Source organism: Carcharodon carcharias, chromosome 26 (assembly GCF_017639515.1).
Source record: "Carcharodon carcharias isolate sCarCar2 chromosome 26, sCarCar2.pri, whole genome shotgun sequence".
NCBI classification, from domain to species: domain Eukaryota; kingdom Metazoa; phylum Chordata; class Chondrichthyes; order Lamniformes; family Lamnidae; genus Carcharodon; species Carcharodon carcharias.
The window spans coordinates 24240989-24264740 of NC_054492.1; the positions used below are offsets into that span (position 1 = coordinate 24240989).

General features: G+C 43.5%; 1 protein-coding gene and 1 long non-coding RNA gene across 3 annotated transcripts in view; one reads left to right on the plus strand and one right to left on the minus strand.

The window, feature by feature from the left end:
* LOC121269957 (FERM domain-containing protein 5-like) overlaps positions 1 to 23752 on the minus strand; it is a 206724-nt gene that overhangs the window by 20251 nt on the left and 162721 nt on the right. For both annotated transcript variants that reach the window (XM_041175133.1, XM_041175132.1), the window contains exons 7-13: positions 20184 to 20271; positions 19212 to 19300; positions 17600 to 17663; positions 16901 to 16992; positions 15050 to 15124; positions 14308 to 14376; positions 13324 to 13430 (exon numbers count right to left, since the gene is read on the minus strand). In XM_041175133.1, coding sequence (XP_041031067.1) covers positions 13324 to 13430; positions 14308 to 14376; positions 15050 to 15124; positions 16901 to 16992; positions 17600 to 17663; positions 19212 to 19300; positions 20184 to 20271 — 584 coding nt within the window. The remainder of the gene's footprint in view (positions 1 to 13323; positions 13431 to 14307; positions 14377 to 15049; positions 15125 to 16900; positions 16993 to 17599; positions 17664 to 19211; positions 19301 to 20183; positions 20272 to 23752) is intronic.
* Positions 549 to 22821, plus strand: LOC121269958. Its single transcript, XR_005941450.1, has 3 exons — positions 549 to 601; positions 19457 to 19595; positions 22810 to 22821. It is a non-coding gene; the product is annotated as an uncharacterized LOC121269958 (long non-coding RNA).

The following is a 23752-nucleotide window of genomic DNA, read 5'->3' on the forward strand; positions in this document are numbered from 1 at the left end:
GCAGTAGCAGACATTTAGGGGATATTTCAGAATATTCAGAATAAGTATATTCCTACTATAAAGAAAAATTCTAGAAGAAGGACCCACCATCCATGGTTAACTAAAGAAGTTAGGGAAAGCATCAAACTTAAGGAAAAAACATATAACTGCACAAAGATAAGTGGCAGGTCAGATGATTGGTCAGAATATAAAGAATGATAGAGAATGACTAAAAGGTTATTCAGGAGAAAGAAATTAGAGTATGAGGAAGCTACTAAGAAATGTAAAAACAGATAGCAAGAGATTCTACAGGTATTTAAAAAGGAAAAGAGTAAGTAAAGTGAGTGTTGGTCCTCTAGAGAGTGACAGTGGGGCATTAATAGTAGATAATAAGGAAATAGTGGATGAAATAAACTAATATTTTGCTTCTGTCTTCATTACAAAGGATACAAAAAGCATCCCAGTAATTGCTGTAAATCAGGAGGTGGAAGGGAGAGAGGAATTTGATGAAATTACAATCACTAAGGAAGCTGTACTGAGCAAACTGATGGAGCTGGGAGCTGGCAAGTCTCCGGGTCCTGATGGACTTCATCCTATGATCTTAAAAGAGGTGGCTAATGAGGTAGTAGATGCATTGGTGTTAATTTTCCAAAATTCCCTGGATTCTGGAAAAGTCCTATCAGATTGGGAAGTAGCAAAAGTAGCAAGAAGAGAGGGAGGCAGAAAACAGGAAACTATAGGCCAGCTAGCCTAACCTCTGTCATGGGGAAGGTGTTAGAATCGATCATTAAAGAAGTTATAGCTGGTCACTTAGAAAAGCTCAAGGTAATCAAGAAGAGTTAACATGGTTTTGTGAAAGGGAAATCATGTTTAACCATTTTGTTATAGTTCTTCGAAAGAGTAGCATGCACTGTGGATAAAGAGGAACCTGTAGACATACGGTACTTAAGATTTCCAGAAGGCATTTGATATGGTGCCTTGTCAAAGGCTATTGCAGACACTAAAAGCTCATGGTGTAGGGGGTAATGCATTAGCATGGATAGAAGATTGGCTAGCTGGTAGAAAACAGACTATGCATAAATGGATCTTTATCTGATTGGCAGGATGTGACAAGTAGAGTCCCGCAAGGGTCCATGCTGGGGCCTCAACTTTTCATAATTTACATCAATGACTTAGATGAGAGGAGTGAAGGCATGGTTGCTAAATTTGCAGATGACACAAAGATAGGTTGGAAAGTATGTTGTGAAGAAGACATAAGGAGTCTGCAAATAAAGACAGGTTGAGTGAGCGGGCAAAAATCTGGCAGATGGAGTATAATGTGAGAAAATATTAAGTTCATTTTGACAGGAAGAATAAAAAAGCAGAATAATTCTTAAACAGAGAACGACTGCAGAATTCCGAGGTGCAGAGGGATCTAAGTGTTCTAGAGCATGAGTCACAAAAAGTTAGTATGCAGGTACAGCAAGTAATTAAGACAAATGCAATGCTGTCCATTATTACAAGAGGAATTGAACGTAAAAGTAAGGATGTTATGCTTCAGTTATACAGGGCATTGGTGAGACCACATCTTGAATACTGTGTGCAGTTTTGGTCTCCTTATTTAAGGAAGGATGTAAATGCGTAGGAGGCAGTTCAGAGGAGGTTTACCAGGTTGATAACTGGAATGAGCAAGTTATCTTATGAAGAAAGGTTAGACAGACTGAGCTCCTTTCCATTTGAGTTTAGAGGAGTGAGAGGTGACTTGACTGAAGTACATAAGATCCTGAAGGGTCTTGACAAGATGGACATGCAAAGGATGTTTCCTCTTGCTGGTGAGTCCAGGCTAAGAGGCACTGTTTTTAAAATTAGGGGTCTCCCTTTTAGGACAGAGATGAGAAATATTTTCTCTGAGGGTTGTGCGACTTTGGAACTCTCTGCCTCCGAAGGTGGTGGAGGAGGAGTCATTGAATATTTTTAAGGCAGAGGTAGATAAATTCTTGTTAGGCAAGGGACTCAAAGGTTATCATGGGTAGATGGGAATGTGGAACTCAAAATTCAAACAGATCAGCCATGATCTTACTGAAGGGCGGTACAGGCTCGAGGGGCCAAATGGCCTACTTTTGCTCCTATTCCATATGTTCGTACATTTGTACTACCACCAGGCCACTGTCTCCCCAGAATGGTACCAAGGCTGAGGGACTTCAGTTCTGTGGAGACACTGGAGAAGCTGGGATTGTTCCCCTTTGAGCAGAGAAGGTTACAGGAAAATTTAATAAAAGTGTTCAAAACTTTGAAGGGTTTGTGATGGAGTACATAGATGGAAACATAAGAAATAGGAGCAGGAGTAGGCCATTCAGCCCCTCAAGCTTGCCCTGCCATTCAATAATATCATGGCTGATCTGCCCCAAGCCTCAACTCATCTTTCGTGCCAGCTCCACATAGCCCTCAATTCCACAATATTTCAAAATTCTATCTACCTCCTCTTTAAATACTTTCAGTGATCTAGCCTCCACAACTCTCTGGGTTAGAGAATTCCAGACATTTACTACCCTCTGAGAAAAGAAATTCCTTTGCTACTCAGTTTTAAATGAGTGTCCCCTTATTCTGTAACTATGTCCCCTAGTTCGAGATTCCCCCACTAGTGGAAATATCTTCTAAACATCCACCCTGTCAAGTCCCCTCAGAATCTTGTATGTTTCAATAAGATCACCCCTCATTCTTCTAAACTCTAATGAATAAAGGCCTAACCTGTTTAGCTTTTCTTGATAAGTCAACCCCTTTGTCCCAGGAATCAGCCCAGTGAATCTCTTTTGAACTGCCCCCAATGCCAGTATATCCTTTCTTAAATACAGGGACCAAAGCTGTACACAGTACTCCAGGTGCAGTCTCACCAACACCCTGTACAGTTGTAACAAGATTTCCTTATTTGCAAACTCCAACCCCCTAGCCATACAGGCCAAAATTCCATTTCCATTCTTAATTACTTGCTGCACCTGTATGCTAACATTTTGTGTTTCATGCACAAGATTACTCAGGTCCCTTTGTGCTGCACTTTTTTGGAGACTCTCTCCACTTAAATAATGGTCTACTTTTGATTCTTCCTACCAAAGTGCATGACCTCACACTTTTCTACATTAAATTCCATCTGCCAAGATTTTGCCCACTCACTCAACCTATCTATATCCCCATTGCAGATTCCTCATGTCCTCATCACAACATGCCCTCTCGCCTATTTTTGTATCGTCAGCAAATTTAGATACATTACACTCTGCCCCCTCCTCCAAGTCATTAATATAAATAGTAAATAATTGAGGCCCTAGGACTGATCCTTGTGAGACTCCACTAGTTACGTCTTTCCAACCTGAAAAAGACTCATTAATCCCAAATATCTGTCTTCTGTGTTAACCAATCCTCAATCGATGCTAATACATTATCCCCAATACCGTGAGTTCCTCTCTTGTGCAATAACCTTTTTTTATGTGGCAGCTTATCAAGTGCCTTCTGGAAACCCAAATACACTACATTTACTGGTTCCCCTTTATCAACTCTGCTTGTTATATCATCAAAGAGCTCTAGCAACTTTGTCAAACATGATTTGCCTTTCACAAAACCATGTTGACTCTGATTGCGTTAAGCTTTTCTAAATGTCCTGCTATTTCTTCCTTAACAATGGACTCTAGCATTTTCTCAACAACAGATGTGAGGTTGACTGGCCTATAGTTTCCTGCTTTTTGTCTCCCTCCCTTCTTGAATAGGGGCATCACATTTGCAGTTTTCCAATCTGCTGGGACCCTCCAGGAATCCAGTGAGTTCTGGAATATTTCGACCAATGCCTCCCCTATCTCTGCAGCCACTTCCTTTAAAACCCTTGGATGCAGTCCATCAGGTCTTGGCGACACGTCTGCCTTTAGTCCCATTAGTTTGTCAAATACTTTGTCCCTTGTGATAGAAGCTGTTTTAAGATCTTTCCTCCCATTAGCTCCTTGCTTATGTGCTATCTTTGGGATGTTTATAATGTCGTCCACCATGAAGACCAATGCAAAATATTGTTTAAATTATCTGCCATTTCCCTGTTCCCCGTTATCAATTGTCCAGTCGCATCCTCCAAGGGTCCCACGCTCACTTTAGCCATTCTCTTTCTTTTCATATACCCGTAGAAGCTCTTGCTGTTTGTTTTTATATTTCTTGCCAATTTACTTTCATAACCAATTTTTTCCCTCTTCATTAGCTTTTTAGTCATTGGCTGCTGGTTCCTAAAAAATTCCCAATCCTCTGGCCGACCTCTAGTTTTCGCTATGCCTTAGTTTTTGATTGGATTTAGTTTTTCCTTGACCACCTTTGTTAACCCCGGGCGGTTTATCCTCCTCATCGAGTCCTTTTTGACCGAGATAAATTTTTGCTGAGCGAAATGAAATATCTGCTTAAATGTCTGCTACTGCTCATCCTTATAGTCTATTTTCCCAGTTCACTTTAGACAACTCTTTCTTCATACCTCTGTCATTGCTTTTATTTAAGTTGAAGACACTGGTTTGAGACCCGAGTTACTCACCCTCAAACTCACAAGTCTGTTGTGTGGTACTGTATCAAATGCCTTTTGAAAATCCATATACACCACCTCAACAGTGCTTCCTTTATCAACCCTCTGTTACCTCCTCAAAAAACTCCAGCAGGTTAATTAAATATGATTTTCTCTTGAAGAATCCATGCTGGCTTCCCTTAATTATCCTGACCTGTCTAAGTCATTATTGATTTTGTCACGTACTATAGTTTCCAGAAGTTTCCCTACCACTGAAGTCAAACTGACTGGCCTGTAGTTGCCAGCTTTATCCTTGCATCCCTTTTTGAACAAGGATGTAACATTCGGAGTTTTCCAGTCCTCTGGCACCACCCCTGTGTCTAAGGAAGACTGGAAGATTATCACTAGTGCCTCTGCAATTTCCACTCTCACTTCCTTCAGTACCCTTGGATGCATCTCATCCGGACCTGGTGCCTTATCTATTTTAAGTAAAGATAGCCTTTCTAACACCTCCATCCTCTCAATTGCAAGTCCTTCTAGTGTACCAGTTACCTCCTCTCGCACTTTGGGCTCACCTTCCTTTGTAAAGACAGAAGCAAAGTATTTGTTCAACACCTCCACTATTTCTCCAGCCTCCACATGCAAGTCCCTTTTTTTTGTACCTAATTGGCCCTATTCTTTCTTTTATCACCTTTTTATTATTTACATGCTTATAGAAGACCTTGGGATTCCCTTTTATGTTCACTGTCAGTCTCTTTTCATGCTCTCTCCTTGCTTTTCTTATTAGTTTCTTCACTTTCACTCTGGTCCTTCTATATTCAGCCTGATTCCCCATTGTATTTTCTACCTGACATCTGTCTTATGCGTACTTCTTCCTTTTCATCTTTACCTCTATTTCCCTCGTCGTCCAGGGCATTCTGGATTTATTTGTCCTACCTTTCCCCTTCAAGAGAATATACCTTGACATTGCCTGTAATACTGTTTCTTTGAAGATGGCCCATTGTTCAGCCACTGTCTTTTCTGCCAACATTTGATTCCAACTCACTTGACTCAGATGCATTCTCATCCCATCGAAATTGGCTTTCCCCCAATTAATTATCCCTGCTCTGAAGCGTTCTCTGTCCTTTTCCATGATTAACCTAAACCTTATAATACAACGGTCATTGTCCTCTAGAGGCTCTCCCACTGATATTTGATCCACTTGGGCCAACTCATACGCTAGAACAAGGTCCAAAAGTACCTGTCCCTCTTGTCTTTTTGTACTATTCCTATCTCAGTCTACATTTGGATAATTGAAGTCCCCCTTTATGATTACTCTGAAACTCTTGCACCTCTCCGTAATTTCTTTGCAAATTTGTTTCTCCACATCCCTTCCACTAGTTAGTGGTCTATATACGACACCAATCAATGTTATTGCACCTTTCCCATTCCTTACCTCTAGCCAGAGAGATTCTGTCCTTGACCCCTGTGGAACATCCTCACTCCAGTTCTGTAATGCCATCTTTAACCAATATTGCCGCTCCCACCTCCCCCCCGCCCCCCCCCCCACCCCCCACCCCCGCCACCTTTCTTCCTTTCCTGTCTCTCCTAAATACCTTGTACCCAAGAATATTTTACCCCCAAACCTGCCCTTTTTTGAGCCAGGTCTCTGTTATAGCAATAATATCAGAATTCCATTTGTCAACCTGTGCCTGCAGTTCACCAATCTTATTAACCACACTCCGTACATTCACATACATGCACATTAGCCCAGATTTTTACTTTCTCGCTTATCCAACCCATCTAATGGCTTACTGTTTACTACTCTAATTCTATCAAACTCTCCAAGTATTCTATCTACCTTGATGCAACTCTGACATAACCTCGTAATCAGTTGATATTTCATTACTTCCCACTGCCAGTTTTTCTCCTCTGCACTCTGGCTTTCCCCTCAGGTTCCCATCCCTCTGCCAATCTAGTTTCTAATATGGTAAGAGCACTCAGGACTGGGAACACATCACTGTGCTTCATCCAAACAGCATTAAATCTCCACCACCACCAACAACTGCACCATCACCACCACCCCTCTGCCCCCCGCCCCCTGCATCCCTCGATCTCTCACGATCATCAATCCATTTCTCAGTTAAATATCCATCCTGTTCCCTCTTCAATCTGCTAACACTAGACACAGGAATCAGTACACATTGTAAACATTTCCTACTGTCAGTATTTCTAGTTCTTTTTGAACAGCTTTACAATTTCCGCAGACAAATGGAACACAGAGAGAGGCTAGCATGTATTCATTCATGATGCTGCAACAACAATTCATTTATATAGGGTCTTTAACAGAGTAAAACATCCCAAGGCATTTCACATAGCAAGAAGAAGATTAACGCCATCCAAGACAAACCAGCCTGCTTGATTGGCGCCCCATCCACCACGTTAAACATTCACTCCCTCCACCATCAGTGCACAGTGGCAGTAGTGTATACCATCTACAAAATACAACAATTCACCCCTTTGAGACCACCTATAAGGACAAGAGCAGCAGATGCATGGGAACACCACCACCTGCAACACCTCCTCCAAGCCACACACCTTCCTGACTTGGAACTATATCACCGCTCCTTCACTTCACTGGGTCAAAAACTTCGGAGCTCCCTCCCTAATAGCACTGTGGGTGTACCTACAACACATGGACTGCAGCGGTTCGAGAAGGCAGCTTCTCAACTGTAATCGGGGTCGGCCATAAATGCCAGTGATACCCACACCCCAAGAGTGAACATTTAAAAAAAAATTCTCTCCCCAAATTTAAAAACAATTTGTTTTTTTACGGACAACATTATCAGGATGTCCTAAAACATTTCATAGCCAAGTCAGTATTTTTGGCATGTAATCATTTTTGTAATGTAGGGAAACATGGCAACCAATTTGCACACAGCAAGATCCCACAAACATCAATGTGATGCTGACCAAAGAATCTGTTTGTCTTGGTGATGTTGGTTGAGGGATAAATATTGGTCAGGGCAGGGGGGAGAAATCCCCTGTCCTGTTTCCAATATTGTTGCGTGATCCTTTATATTCACCTGAGTGGACCCTGAGTTTAATGTCTCAATTGATCAACAGCCGCTCGGACAGTGTTGCACTCCCTCAGCCTGGATTTTGTGCGCAATCCTAGACCGGGGTCAGCCAAGGGAGGCTGGAGTTGTAAGTGAGTTGGCAGGTTTCTGAAGGAGATAAACGTTATGTCTGAAAAGCACGGCAGCTTCCATAGACAGAAAGGACTTGTTGTTACCTCTCAAGATAGCAGACGTGTTGGAAAACTGCCTCTCCTGTTGGCTTCCCCCAGTCAAAGCGGGATAGATGGGCAAAGCACCCAAGGCTTTGCTGAGGATCCGTGGGCCAAGGCTGAGAATTCGCACTTTGACATCCCGGTAGCAGTGGTTTATCATCCGGATGTGAACACTGACTTTGGTTTTAATCTTGATTAAACATTTAACCATGACTCCCCGTCAAACAATTATTATTAATTTTAATTCTTTTAAATTAAAGAATCTATCCAAATGGAGAGTTCTGAGAGCTGTATGTATAAAGCCGTTTGATTACATACTGGACCAGCACTGGGCGGACAAGAACAGCTGGAATGTGAACTCTCCAGCCCATCAGCAATACGGAGACATAAATGGCCAGTGAACCAGTGACATCAGGCTCCATGTGCTATTTGCAAATGTGCTATTTATACCAATGCTGCTTAACGATTTATAAATGATTCCTGTGCAGATTATCAGGTTTCAGCAGAGAAAACCCACAGGCCTGCACACTCGGATTCTCCTCCTGATATCCTGCTCTGATCCACAGATGCTTTAACAATGTGCCTGGCTTATTAAAATCACTATTCCAATGAGCAACACAGTTCAATGATGCCACACAGATTGGTAACTTGGGGACAGATCAAGTGATTCTTCCCTCTCTGATGCCCCCCCCAACCTCACTAACTCTATACAAATACACTTCTTGATTTAGCTGCCCAATCAAATGGAGCTCAGATTCTACTTTAAAATACACAGCCTTATTTTCAAACCCCTTTCTATCTCTGTAACCTCCTCCAGCCCTACAACCCTCTGAGGTATGTGCCCTCCTCTAATGCTGGCCTCCTGAACGTTCCCAATTTAATTACCATCATCAGCGGGTAGCACACTCACCTCTGAGTCAAAAGGCTCTGGATTTAAGTCCCAATCCAGGACTTGAGCTCAAAAAATCAAGGCTGACACACCCAGTGGGAGTACAGTACTGCCAGTGTTGCTGTCAAATGTGATGTTAAACTGAGGCCTGTCAGCCCCTTCAGGTGGACCTGAATAATCCCATGGCACTGTTCTACAGAAGAGTAGGGGCATTCTCCCTGGTACCCTTGCCGATATTTATCCCTCAAGCAGCATCGCCAGAAAAAAATGATCTAGTCATTCCTACATGGTGGGAGTTTGCTGTGTCCAAATTGGCTGCTGTGTTTCCTATATTACAACTGTGATTACATTTCAAAAAAAGTATTTCAATGGCGGTAAAGCACTATGGGACATCCAGTGGCCATGAAAGGTGCTACATGAATGCAAGTTTGTCTTTTTTACTATTGATGGCTGTGCCTTTAGCTGCTTGGGCCTTAATCTCTGGAATTCCTTCCCTCAACATCTCCGCCTCTCTTTCCTCCTTTGAGAAACTCCATAAAATCTACTTCTTTGACCAAGTTTTTCATTACCTGTCCTAATGTCTGTTTATGTGGCTTGATGTCAAATCTTGCTTGATAATCGCTCCTGTGAAGCATGTTGGGACGTTTTACAATGCTAAAGGCATTATATGAATACAAGTTGTTGTAAGATTCTCATGACTCAGACGCAGCCACCATTATGTTTCTCACATTTCTCTCAAAGGTATCTGTGTCCGGGTACGAATATTCAATTCACCACTAAACAAGGATGAGGCAAGAACCAAACCAATAACCTCAATACTGCTGCATCTATCTCCCCTTTCCCCCATTCCATATTCCTCTTTAGACTCTCTGCCAGGTTTAATCTACCTTTTCATCCATTCCTCATCTGCTGGTAGAATTCCTGTTTGTAAAGATATGTATGTAAATTCTCGTTAAGATTCAATTTCTGGGATTAAAACTTGCAGAGCATGTCTTGGTGAAATAAGACAAGTCCAGTGGGAGCAATTTGTTTTCAGTTCTTATTAATAAAACCACAAGATCTCAGCATTCTGCTCACAGGGTGGTTTTTGTTTATAGAATATTTGACTTTTTTTTTAAACGGAAACCCAGTTGTGAAGGACAGCTCTTTGACAGATCCAGCTTAGGCACAATGGACTGAATGGCCTCCTTCTGTGCTGCATTATTTTATGATTCTTTAGATGTCTTGTTACTGTTGTAATGTCTACAAGGTGCACTGCAGCAACTCACCAAGACTCCTTCGACAGCACCTTCCAAACCTGTGACCTCTACCACCTGGAAGGATAAGAGCAGCAGATGGATGGGAACACCAGCACCTGGAAATTCCCCTCCAAGTCACACCATCCTGACTTGGAAATTAATCACTGCTACTTCAATGTTGCTGGAACTCCCTCCCACGTGGACTGCAGCAGTTCAAGAAGGCAGCTCACCGCCACCTTCTCTAGGGCAATTAGGGGTGGGCAATAAATGCTGGTCTTGCCAGTGATGCCCACATCCTGTGAAAGAATAAAAAAAGGTTGGAAATGCAACAAGCAATTTGTGCACAGTAAGATCCCACAATAACAAGATAAATGACCAGTTAATCTCTGTTAGTGAGATAAATGTTGGCCAGGACTCTGAGGAGAGCTCCCCTGCTCTTCCTCAGAGAAATGCTATGGAATCTTTTACATTCACCTGAGGGGGCAGCTGGAGTCTTGGTTTAACATCTCATGTGAAAGCCAGCACCTCCGACAGTGCAGCCCCCCTTCAGTGTTGCACTCAGAACCTCAGACTAGGCTTTACGTTCAAGTCTCTAGAGTAGAACTTGAACCCACCACCTCCTGGCTCAGAGGTGAGACTGCAACCAACTGAGCCACAATTGATACATAATAGGATAGCTGCTCTCATAACGTAGGCAAATCCAGCAGCCAATTTATGCTCAGCAAGTTCCCACCAATGGAGGTGAGATAAATGATTTAGTTTAATGATGTTGTCGAGATTGTTACTTTTCCACATTCAGCAATTTTCTGAAAACCACAGCTAGGCTTTGACCCTATTAACGTAAACTTAGAATTGATTTGCAAGGGTTACATATCAGGTTTGTGTTTGTCTGCTCCCTTAATGTCAAGGAGCATTTTGCTTGTAATAAACTGGAGAAGCTGTTATTAATTGGTCTGTGAATGTGTTTTTAAATAGATTCCACTGAATGACTTTGACATGTGCAGCACAGCCTGATTGAGATCAGTCTCAATTACACCAGAGCTATTGTCTCTTTAGTTGTAAGCACTTGTTGGCAACTTCTGCAGGGAGCCTGGACTGATCGTTTCAGCCAATCGTTTGGAGACTGTGAGCTTGTCAATACAGTTTCATGCCAATGCTGTCATATATTTAAGGGTGGCAGCGTGGTGATGGAGGTACAGTCGGGAGCTGTCAGCTCCATGGGTAGCACTCTCGCTTCTGTGTCACAGGATTATGGATTCAAGTTGCATCCTTGAGATCTGAGCACAAAATCCAGTCTGGCACTCCCAGTGCAAGTACTGAGGAGTCTTACTAGAGGCTCTGTCTTTCAGATAAGACATTAAACCGAGTCTGCTGTCTGCCCTCAGGTGGATGTAAAAGGTCCCATGACACTATATTGAAGAAGAGCAGGGGAGTTCTCCCCAGTGTCTTGGCCAATATTTATCAGTCAATATCACGAATACAGATTATCTGGTCATTATCACATTGCTGCTTGTGGGATCCTGCTGTGTGTACATTGGCTGCCAGGTTTCCAACAATATAACAGTACTTTCATGGCTATAAAGGATGTTGTGAAGTCAGGAAAGGCGCTATATAAGTGCATGCCTTTTTCTTCCACCAGTATGCGCTCTTGGCAAACACCAGCGGATATGTGAGAGCAGGGCACCTGATAGGCTCTCTATAAACTCGTGCCCAAGTGAGAATCTCTCTTTAAAATATGCTCAGAATGTGAGATTATCTTCTTTAAAACTCCAGCCCAATATAAGTTGCAACAACGGATCTTATTTCTTCAAAAGAACCACCATTTAGTTTCTGGGGTTAGTGATGTATTCACAGTTTAATGTTTTAGAAAGTGAATAAGCCCAAGAATTTATACAAACTGTGAATAAAGTAAACCCGAGATCTCTGGACCTAATGCCAGTTTCAGTCTCCCATAAATTTACAGTCAAACTGTGGCAGTGATTGAGGAATGTGACCTAATGTTATTTCATCTACATTTAAGCTGATGGATCATAGAATGGATTTAAAGATCTGGAGGTGTGAAGTTTCTGAGAGTTATATCAACATTTTTTTTATATTCATTCACGGGATGTGGGCTTCGCTGGCTGGGGGGGCCAGCATTTATTGCCCATCCCTAGTTGCCCTTGAGAAGGTGGTGGTGGGTTGCCTTCTTGAACTGCTGCAGTCCACGTGGTGTAGGTACACCCATGGTGCTGTTAGGGAGGGAGTTCCAGAATTTTGACCCAGCGACAGTGAAGGAACGGCGATATATTTCTAAGTCAGCGTGGTGAGTGACTTGTTGGGGAACTTCCAGGTGGTGCTGTTCCCATCTATCTGCTGCCCTTGTCCATCTAGATGGTCATGAGTTTGGAAGGTGCTGTCAAAGGAGCCTTGGTGAATCCAAACAGAATCAGCCAAATCAGACCAATAGATCTGCGTAGTTTTAAATGTAGGTGACTTACCCCAATACCAGCTACGTTTGTGTTTTCCGTGGTCTTTTACCCTGGTTCAAGAGTCAACTTGTCTGAAGTTGACCCACCCACAAAACCAGGCCACCCCCTCCAGGTCGCTATGGCAAGTTCCCACCTATTGCATCAGTTTGGCGGGCACATCACACTGCATGTGGCCACATGACTCCAGCACTAATCACTTGTACCAGCAGTGATCAGTGGAACCTCACTCAGGTCTGTTGCTCATTCTGATAAATCAGTTACTTTACTGTTGCTTGGTAGTACAGAACTTGAATATTGCTGAAAAGAGAGACATGTTGTCAAAGTTTTTCGTCTTGTACTCATCAGGACAAACACAAGAATGCCAAATTTCAAACAATCATAACAATTTAAACTACAGGAGAAAAGGGAGCTGATTGGTTGACAAGTCAACTCTGATTGGCCGAGGTGTTGCAATGAAGAAAGAAACAGGGAACTATAGGCTCCCCAAGCTCCTGGGTAATTCAAAAAAGGTGCAAGACTTGGACATATTCCTTTTGTTTGCAGAGAACAGGTCCTTGCCATTGAATGTATGAGCCACAAATTTAAATTCAGTTCGGATGAAATCATAATTCAACCAATTGGTCGATGCATGGAACATTAGACCTGGCTCAGGCAGTCAACTGAAACAACTCTTTGGCTGTTATTTTAATACATTTTCAGTTGTTTTGAGGCCCCATGGTCGTCAATAATTGATTACAATTGATTACAGTGCCTGATGACCCTCGATGGGGAATTTCTAGCCTGGATCAATGCAAATAAGTTAAAGCGGAACTTAAGCCGAACTTCAGTAAAATCTGACAAGTTTTATTTCCAGTACATTTTCCCCAGTTGTGCCTGCCCAGCGGAAACACCCAGTCCAGACCGCCGACCCAATCCCGTTGATCCAGGGCTTCGACTCACTGTAACCCGATCCAAACCCGCCACGTTCAGACAGACCTTACCTTCCATGATGGAAATATGCACCGCTCTCCTGCGAGTTCTGGGCACGCTACTCAATCTTGACCCATGAGAAATGGAGGGGCAACTGCGACTGGGGACCAGACCCGACCTGTGGAGGGGGAGACACAAGCTCAGGTTGAAGGAGTTTTATTATGACTGGTTCTTGAGTGTAAGTTGGCAGAACTGCCTGGTGTGTCAGAATGCCTATACACCAACAGTTCTTTAATGGTCATTGTAGTGGGTTAATTGTGGTTAGTGAATCCCAAAAGTGGTTACTTCAGAATAATTGTATTTATTAGCAGGAGTTGGTGGTGGGGGGAGTTAATGAAACCAATGCAAGGTTAATGGTAGCTACTGTAGCCTAACAATAGTTCTGCAGGCAATGGCAGCCACTGTGGGCTAATGATAGTTATAGTAGGTAATGGTAGTTACTTGAGTTAATGGTGGTTGGGTTAATGGTAGTTCCTCAGAGTTATTGATAGCTTCTATAAACCAATTACTTTGGCCTAACAACGATTAATATGGGTGGCTGGTGATGGAATTTTAAGTTGGCGATGAGTGAAGCAATTACTGATAGTTAAGCTTTACTACAGTTAAGCAAACTAACTGGTTAGATGTGCAGAGGATAGATATGAACAACAGCTAGGAAATGCAAGAGATCTCAGAGCAGAAGGAGAGCGCAGAGGAGGGAGTGATGAAAGGGTATCACAGAATAAAGCAACAGAGAGGGGACACAGAGCGATACAAGAATAAGAGAGGATATGGTGGTATCACTTAGAAGAGGACACAGGCTATGACAGAGCAAAACAAATATACCAGAGAGAGCATGGACTGTATTAAAGACAAAATGGAGAATATGAAGGATGGATAGAAATGGTGATGAAACAGGCAGATTTCTCTCTGTATTTACCTGTATAGCAATCAAACTGCTCTCGGATTTCCCATGTAAATGTTTAACCCGGAGTCACTCGAGTGAACATTCTTACCTGTGAATTTCAGGGGGGCTCCTTTTAATCTTTGCACTTGACTCGATCACTTCCTTGGCGACTTTTCCACTGAAAACAGCAATAATGGAGCCATAGAGAGTCAGTACATGAGAACTAACAGTTAGACACTGATTGCTTCTATCACTGACCTGTTACACTGGGACACATAGCGATACAGACACTCATCATTCCCTGTTATTATCCTAGGGCACAGAATGAAGAGGCATGTCCTATATTTTTGCAGATGGAGATCTGTGTAGGGCTAATCAGCCATACCATAATAATTGCCTTCAATTATCTCAATGCTTAGCTAAACAGCTTCCAACGGCCATTTGTAAGTAATGCCAGTTAAATGTCATTTTGAAAGATGCGATGAGATTCCTCCAGTTGCAAAGCAATTAGAAAATGTCATTTTTTTTAATGGTTGAATTGCCAATTGTAAATTCTCCTTTCCCATCCAGCCCTTACCTTCTATACAGAGGCCCATAAACAATATTAAAGTCTGCTATGTTAGTGTCTTAACACCACAGCAACAGTGATCACCAACCTTCGCTCCAAACTAGCCAACCAACTACCCAAATCGGAATGTCTCCTGACCATTTTGTTCCCTCTATTGACCCTCTAAGGCCAAAAATATTTTGTTCTTTTCTCTGTAGTGATTTTACTCTCTGGCCTTCCTTCCATTATTGCACCTAAATGAAGTGTTAGTTTTCAGTAGCCTCTACTTACTCTGACTATTTACCTGTATCGAAACCGACTTCCTTTGAAGAACAGATTGCTGCTCGAAACTGTCCGAACCTGACTGGATTTTTCAAACCTGGTCAAGGGCAGAAAGAGCACAAAATGTTCAAATCCACTACAGCCACTCTGCATCCTCAAAACCCCCCTGGGACCACCAACCCCCCACAACCGCACCAACCCCCCACTGCACCTTCCAGAACTTGGGGTCCAGGTAGTGGCTGCCAATGGTGGAGTGAGTAAAATTAGGGACGCTCAAGAGGCCAGAATTGGAGGAGAAGAGATCTCGGAGGGTTGTAGGACTGGAGGAGATTACAGAGACAGGGAGGGGGCAGGGCCATGGAGGAATCTTCAAACAGGTGAGAACTATAAAATTGAGGCACTGCTGGACCGGGTGTCAATGTAAGTCAGTGAACACAGAGGTGGTGGGGGAATAGGACTTGGTACAAGTTCGGACATGGGTAGCAAAGTTATAATCGTTAGAATGATCAACCTAAATGGAGTTGGTGTATTTGGTAACCACATTGTTGCCTTCGGAGACATGTGTTTGTCCAGTCCCCCTGGCAGCATGAAGCAGATGACGCTCTGGATCTCCCTGGCCGAGATGGTGTTGCGCTTGTTGTGGTGAATGAGGTGCGAAGCCTCGGAGGCGATGTAGATTAACTCAAGTCTACAAAAGGGTGCAAGTGACCAGCTAGGATAGTATTGGAATAGCTGAGTCTGGAGATAACAAAGGCCGGGATGTGGGTTTCAACAGCAGATGAGTTGAGGTGGGAACGAAGGTGGGTGATGTTACGGAGGTGGAAGTAGGCGATACTAACGATGATACCAATATGGGGTTGGAAGCTCAGCTCAGGGTTAAATAGGACAACCAAGTTGTGAACCATTTTGTAAATCCATGATAGCAATGTTAATGTACATACAGTACATAACAATCAATGGTATGTGTGTCCTGCCTGAAGGCAGCTCCTTGGCTCATTGTCTGCTGATGCTTCACCTGAGCCATTTTTCTCAGCAGTTTTTGTCAGTACTGGTTTGCCTTTAGGGGCAGAGCAAGGGGGCAAACGCCAAGTCTCAGCCTCAGAACTGAACCTGCACTGTTGGCGTTATTCTGAACCCTGTTCTAGCCAACTGAGCTAACCATCCACCCTAACAATTACAAGGGAAGAAATATTCTGATCATTTTTCATGGTGACATTAGAAAAACATTCTTTTTGAATAAATTTATGATATACAGGGATCAGGGTTATTCTCCTTCCTTAACATATCCATATTAATCTCCCATCTGCGTATATTCCCAAGGTGTCAGCCATAGCTTAATCACTGGTTCTCTTGCCTCTGATTCAGAAATTTGTGGATTCAAGCCCCACTCCAGAGGCATGAATGCAAATTCCAGACTGACACTCTCAGCGCAGTACTGAGGAGTGCTGCACTGTCGGACGTGGCATCTGTGCCCAGCGTCCAGAGTCATGCCCCTGACTACACTCCCAACACATGTTTCAACACAAAACACCCAAGGTGGCCAGTTGTAAAAGATAAAAAAAAATTCAGTCTGTAACGCTGGTAGTTATTCCTCCCTGTGCCATGTCACTGAACAAGGCATCAACTCGTCAACCGCCTAACCCTCAGGACAGTTCACTCAGAAAGTGGTTGGAATGTGAATCTCACTACTACAGGGTGTGGCTGAGGTGAATACCATTGATGTATTTAAGGGGAAGCTGGATGAACACATGAGGGAAAAAGGAATAGGAGGCTAGGGTGAGATGAAAGCAGGAGGGAGGAGCACCTGAACGGAATGGTTGAGTTGAAGGGCCAGTTTTTGTGCTGCAGTTAGCTTGTAATGAAAGGCACTCACTTGTAAAAAGCTTGATTTTCCACTCCGCACTTCCACAGATGTTTGCAAGCTTCAGGTGTTGGTGCAAAGTATGTCAAAATAATCTTTGATTCCTGATAATGAAATTGTTAAAAAAAAAAATCACTGATTAAATGGCCCTCAGAAGAGAATTCTGATCTCATGCACCCTCACTTGAATTATTTCACAGGGCACAGGGATGTTAGGGAGGGAGTTCCTGATATCTTAAAGGGGAAGTGAGGTTATCACATGAGGGACAAAGGGTTAGAAGGATGAGCTGATTGGCTGAGATGAAGTAGAGTGGGAGGAGTCTCATGTGAAGCATAAACACAAGCGTAGACCAGCTGGGCCAAATGGCCTGTTTCTCTGAGGTCAAGATCCTGGAACTCCTTCCCTAACAGCACTGTGGGTGGACCTATACCACATAGACTGCAGCAATTCAAGAAGGTAGCACACCACCACCTTCTCAAGGGCAACTAAGGATGGGCAATAAATGCTGGCCCAGCCCACGAAGCCCACATCCCAAGAATTATTTTTTTAAAATACTAAATATAATTCTAGTTGGTCCTTTGTGTCAGGTATTGAATACCGGACCTACTGATCTCAGAGGATCAATGCATAAATATTTTGGCAGTGATTAGGTGACGACGAACCACATTAGCTTTAACATTGGAAATCGATGTTTAAAGTGTCAGCCTTTACCTCTTTCTGAGTTGCATATAAATTGAATGTTTTCCCTTCAAACTTCATCTTGTTGACATCAGCCCTGGAAGAAAAGTAAGAATGTTGTTGTTAATTGGAACCTTTTGGGACTTCACTCTATATGCAAATAAATTTTAATTTACATCAGTGATGTTCACAACTTCTTTGGGATAGATCGTTTGACTTCACATATAAAGGAGTCAATGTGAAGTCTAAACTGCTGCCGTAACCATTCATAAAGTTCAGTGGGGTGCAACAGGTGCAGTCCTGGGTGGTTCAAAGTGTTACAGTGCTTACCAAAGAGGAACAGATCAGACTCGATATATTTTTGTGGATTGCTGTGGCCTCCATACAATCAGTTAGTTATAATAGTTGGACCATCGTGCAAACCTCTCCAGTCATTGACACACTGGGCTGGGTTTAATGCAGCTCATCGCCATGGGTGCCAGGCTCGTTTAATCGCAGAAGCGGCCCCACCTGAGTGCCCAGGTGGCCTGAGCTTCCCTGATAAAGTCAGAGGGTGGAAGGGGCTGGCACAGGATTACCGGCCACCAGCAGCAGGATGTCAATTCGACTCATTAATGAGCCAATTGATACCTATCATCCCTGAGCCCACCCCAGTTCAGTTGTGGCTCGGGGATTCAACGGGAACCGCACAGCTTTTCCGCAACCTTGGAACACCGCCCAGTGAACCCTACTGGGTTTGTCAGCAGCCTCGGTGGGGATGGGTCCCCCATTATCAGTGCCCGACTTGCTGAAAGCCATCCCCCTGCCCTTGCCCCCTCTCCTGTGACACCCACCCATCCTCACTCACCTTTGATCTGGGGTCTCACAACTTTCCTGGGTCTCTGGTAGCTGCACTGCCGGCAGTAGGCGCCATTCCTGCTGCCACTGGCGGCAAGGAGCAGCTGCCGGTTTCTGATTGGCTGGCAGCTCTCAGTGGGTGGGTCTTCCGCCACTGGGTTCCTCAATCGTGGGGGGAGGCCCAATAGTGGCCTTTTAAGTGCCTGAAGGGCACTCAATTCCATTCAGCCTCCCCCACGGGACTGACAGTCAAGCCCCCCCAACTCCGTTGACCCAACAGAATCCAGCCCAGAGAGTCACCTTTACTTTTTGGCCAGCATCAGTGGAAGACTCTCATCATGGGCTAAATAATGAGAAAAGCTTTTGTGGACAAACACAGGCAACGGGGGTTTAACTGTTTCTGGTTAATGAAAGATGGAGCAACTTCAGGCTGGGGTACAGCGCAGTTTGTAACAGGGACTGGAGATTCTCTCCAAGCCACTCATCATCCTGACTTGGAAATATATGGCTGTTCCTTCACTGTCGCTGGGTCAAAATCCTGGAACTCCTTTCCTAACAGCACTGTTGGTGTACCTACACCACAGAGACTGCAGCGGTTCAAGAAGGCAGCTCACCACCACCTTCTCAAGGGCAATTAGGGATGGGCAATAAATGCTGGCCCAGCCAGCGAAGCCCACATCCTATGTACGAATAAAAAAACTGCTACCTCGCTAGTTGGTTTGGCTCAAATCAACAGCAGAGTTGTATCTTGTGTAGAAGGAAACACCAGGAGATAATAGTGCATTAAACCAGGAGACCGTACACTCACCACTTTATAAAATGAATCCTTTTGTTTCCCTGTAACACCACAAATCCAGACGGAGTAAAGGCTAAGAATGCCGCATTTCCTGAAACGTCCTACAGGAGAAATGTTCAGATTAAGAAATTCAGGGATTTGCCGCTGAGATTTTCATTAAGTTGTTCTGATATTGTTTGTGTTGTGATTGTTTGTGTCCCTCACATCGCACCATGTGATGCACGACTAACGTAAACCTGACTTTCTCCACTCCACAGGTGATAGTAACCCTAACACAACAATCAGTACAGATTCATTACCCAGCACACATTCAATTTTGTCGAAGGGTCATGAGGACTCGAAACGTCAACTCTTTTCTTCTCCGCCGATGCTGCCAGACCTGCTGAGTTTTTCCAGGTAATTCTGTTTTTGTTTTGACCCAGCACACATTGTCTGATAATGTCCCCCAAGGCACAAGTAGGTAGAGGGAGGAGTAGAGAGGGACCGTGGGAGTACGGAGAGAGAGAGAGAGAAAGGGAGAGAGGGGAGAGGATGGATTAAGAGAGAGAGAGAGGGAGGGAGGGGGAGAGAAAGGGAGGAGAGCAGTAAGGGAGAGAGAGGGCAGGATAGACAGAGGAAAGGATGGAGAAGGAGAGAGGGAAGAGGATGGAGAGAGGAGAAGTAAGGGAGAGAGTGGAGAGGGAGGTGAGCATTGAGGTGGGATGGTGGAGAGGTGAGGATAGAGGGAAAGAGGGAGGAGAGGATAAAGAGAGAGAAGCTGGGGTTTGAGAGAGAAGGATGGAGGGGAGAGGGATGTGTTCATTGACTACAAGAAATTGCTTAGCCTGAATCAGCATTATAACAAATGAGTCAAAACTAGAATTTGCAGGGTTCAGATTCGATTGGGAGGTCAGTAACAGTGTGAAAGTCCATAACCAGGAGAGAAGGGATTATAACAGGACTCCATATCCCTGTGAAAGTCTTCTTCCTATTCTTGTCCTATACCTTGCAGGGATGGGGATCAACTCCGTATGTTTCCAATGACTGTGCTTTTTTCAGGAAATTCAGCTCTGCTGTGTCAGGAGACTGCCCGCTGCAGGGAAAATGATAAAACAGGTTAGAATCAGTCACTGAGGGCATTTCAACTGGAAAGGGGTGTGTGTGTGTGTGTGTGTGTGTGTGTGTGTGTGTGTGTGTGTGTGTGTTTAGCAGAACAATTCAACAACTGCCTGATGCTAAACTTGCTTAAAGAGAAAGCTTACATTTATATAGCGCCTTTCACGCCCTCGGTTCATCTTAAAGTGCTTCACAGCCAATTGTGTGTGTCACACAGTGAATGATTTTGGAAGTGAACAGACTGGTGTCTCTAACAGCAAGTTCTGAAATGTAGCAATCAGACGTGTCTGTCTGTTTTTGGGAGGTACCGATTGAGACCTCCTCACTCTTCAAAAGTGCCATGGGAATTTTAGTTGAGGAAACCAGGCCATGGCACATCTGATAAAGCAGCTCTCCCTCAGTACTGCCCTGTGTTTGATTATGTGCACAACCCACAATCTCCTGTCCCAGAGTTGAGAATGAAAAGAAAGGACTTGCATTTCAATAGCACCTTTCACAATCTCAGGATGTCCCAAAGCACTTTACGGCCAATGAAATGCTTTCAAGAGGAGTCACCGTTGTAATGTAGGAAATGTAACAGGCAATGGGTGCACAGCAAACGCCCACAAATAACGTCATGATAACAACTAGATAATCTGTTTTTTGTGATGTTGGTTGAGGGATAAATATGAGCAGACCACCAGGGAGAACTCCCCTACTATTTTTCAAAATAATGGCCAGGGGATCATTTACATCTGCCTGAGAGGGAAAACATGTTTGTTTAACATCTCATCTGAAAGACGGCATCTCTGACAGTGCAGCACTCCCTCAGTATCACACTGGGACTGTTAGCCTGGATTTAGTACTCAAGTCCCTGGAGCAGGACTTGAACTCACAATCTGAGTCGGATGTGCTATCAATGAGCCATGGCCGAAATGATGAAGGGCGATGCCAATGTACTGGCTTTACCAAATCACCAAATAGCTCTAGTGCGGTAACTTATTTTGTCTCAGATTTCTTTCCTCTTCTCTCCTGCTGGGATTTGAGCCACCGATTCAGACAGCCTGCCAACATTTCACCAATCATTCGTCAAATTTAAACGTTACACGATGGCCAGTTACTCAACTGTGTTGAGCATCACAATCTGATCTGAAATCCGTGTATCTGGATTGCTATCAGGAATAACAGTGCTCCTCCCCAGCCCGAGAATTACATAGCATTTTCAGTACAGAAACAGCCCATTCAGCCCAAAAGATCCATGCTGGCTCCACAAGAGACCCCTCCCACCCGTCACAGTGAGTTGCTGTGATCTGCAATCTGCTGCCTGAAAGGACATTGGAAGCAGATTCAATAGTAACTTTCAAAAGGGAGTTGGATAAAGACTTGAAAAGGAAAAAATTGCAAGGGGAAAAGAGAAGGAGGGAGAGGGCAAAATTAGATAGTGCTTTCAAAGCCAATATGGACACAAATGGTCGAATGGCCTCTTTCTGAGTTGCAAGATTCTATGATTCTGATGATTAAAGGTTTGAATCTGATTCATCCAAACCTTCCCTGCCACATGGCACTCTGATATTAGATCTGGCCACCTCTTTAGGACTCTTCTGTCATGCACTTTGGTAGGGAAAATCAAAAGGCAGACTATTATTTAAATGGAGGGAGACTCCAAAAAAATGCAGCACAGAGGGATCTGGGTGTCTTTGTGCATGAAACACAAAAAGTTAGCATACAGGTGCAGCAAGTAATTAAGAAGGCAAATAGAATTTTGGCCTGTGTTGCTAGGGGGTTGGAGTTTAAAAATAAGGAAGTCTTGTTACAACTGTACAGGGTGAGGCTGCACCTGGAGTACTGTGTACAGTTTTGGTCCCCGTATTTAAGAAAAGATATACTGGCATTGGAGGCAATTCAAAAGAGCTTCACTAGGCTGATTGCTGGGGCAAAGGTTGACTTATCAAGAATAGCTAAACAGGTTAGGCCTTTATTCATTAGAGTTTAGAAGAATGAGGGGTGATCTTATTGAAACGTACAAGATTCTGAGGGGGCTTGACAGAGGAGATGTTGAGAAGATGTTTCCACTAGTGGGGGAATCTCGAAATAGGGGACGTAGTTACAGAATAAGGGGATACTCATTTAAAACTGAGATGCAAAGGAATTTCTTCTCCTGGAGGGTAATAAATGTCTGGAATTCTCTATCTCAGAGAGTTGTGCAGGCTAGATCACTGAAAGTATTTAAAGAGGAGGTAGATAGAATTTTGAAATATCGGGGTGTTGAGGGCTATGTGGAGCTGGCTCGAAAGAGGAGTTGAGGCCTGGGTCAGATCAGCCATGATCTTATTGAATGGCAGGGCAGGCTTGAGGGGCCGAATGACCTACTCCTGCCCCTATTTCTTATGTTCTTCCACACCTGTATCTTGGAGGAAGATTACAGCGCTCGAGGAGGTCAGTGCGCTTCTCATTTCATTCCTGAGCTGGCCCCACCCCCAGAACCACATACTCACATTCCAATACTTTTTACCTGACTTTGCTTTACTTGTTACAGAGCGAAAGGAAGCAAGAAAATTAAATTGAAAATTGAAAGAGAACATATAAATGAGATGGGAAGGAATCAAAATGGATCCAACAAACTTAACCTTCTTCAAACATCAATAAATCAGTTAAGATTTGTTCATTCACCCTCATTTCTCAACTGATTTGAACTTCAAGAGAATTTCAATTCACATGATTTAATCCCTCTTTCTATCTGATTTTCAGTTTATTGGCTCCTCAAATTCAGAATTCTTCCTGAAACGATTTCCCATTGGAAAGATCCAAGGGGACAGGAATTCGGAAAATAATTCCTCCAGCTCGTGCTGCCAGATATAATCCTTAACACTGGGTCCAATGCCCTGTAGTGAAGGAGGACCAGTAACAGTTCCACAATCTCTAATATTCTCCCGGCGAAAAACTGTTGAGGTTGGGGTTCAACTAAAAATTTCAAAATTGAGGTTGATAGAATTTTGTTGGGAGAGAGTATAAAGAGATATGAAACCAAGCAGGAAAATGGAGTTAAGATATAGTGATACACAAGCTAATTAAATAGCAGAACAGGTTTGAGAGGATGAATGGTCTCCTCAGCTTCCTGTGTTCTTCCTATTAAGAAGCCAAACTGTCTCCCAGAAGCATCTTCAGATTCTCATGCTCCATTGCTGAAGATTTCAGGCCTATTTTTAAAATCAGGAATGGCTTCTATTATCCGCAAAACGAACCAAAAACCTGCAATCTAGATTTTCATTAAGAGCCTCTTCTCCAAGCTGTAAAACCAACGCTAAACTCCACAGTCATACACTTATTGCCAACACACTCACCCATTCAGGCTCTCTTCACCCAAAGGTGCAGTTCACACAGGAATCCCAACCCATGGGTGCTACACAGCGTCATTAGCCAGGTCTCATGTGCAAGTCTAAAGGGTGAGTAATAATCAGCAATTCATCCATGAAAGAGTG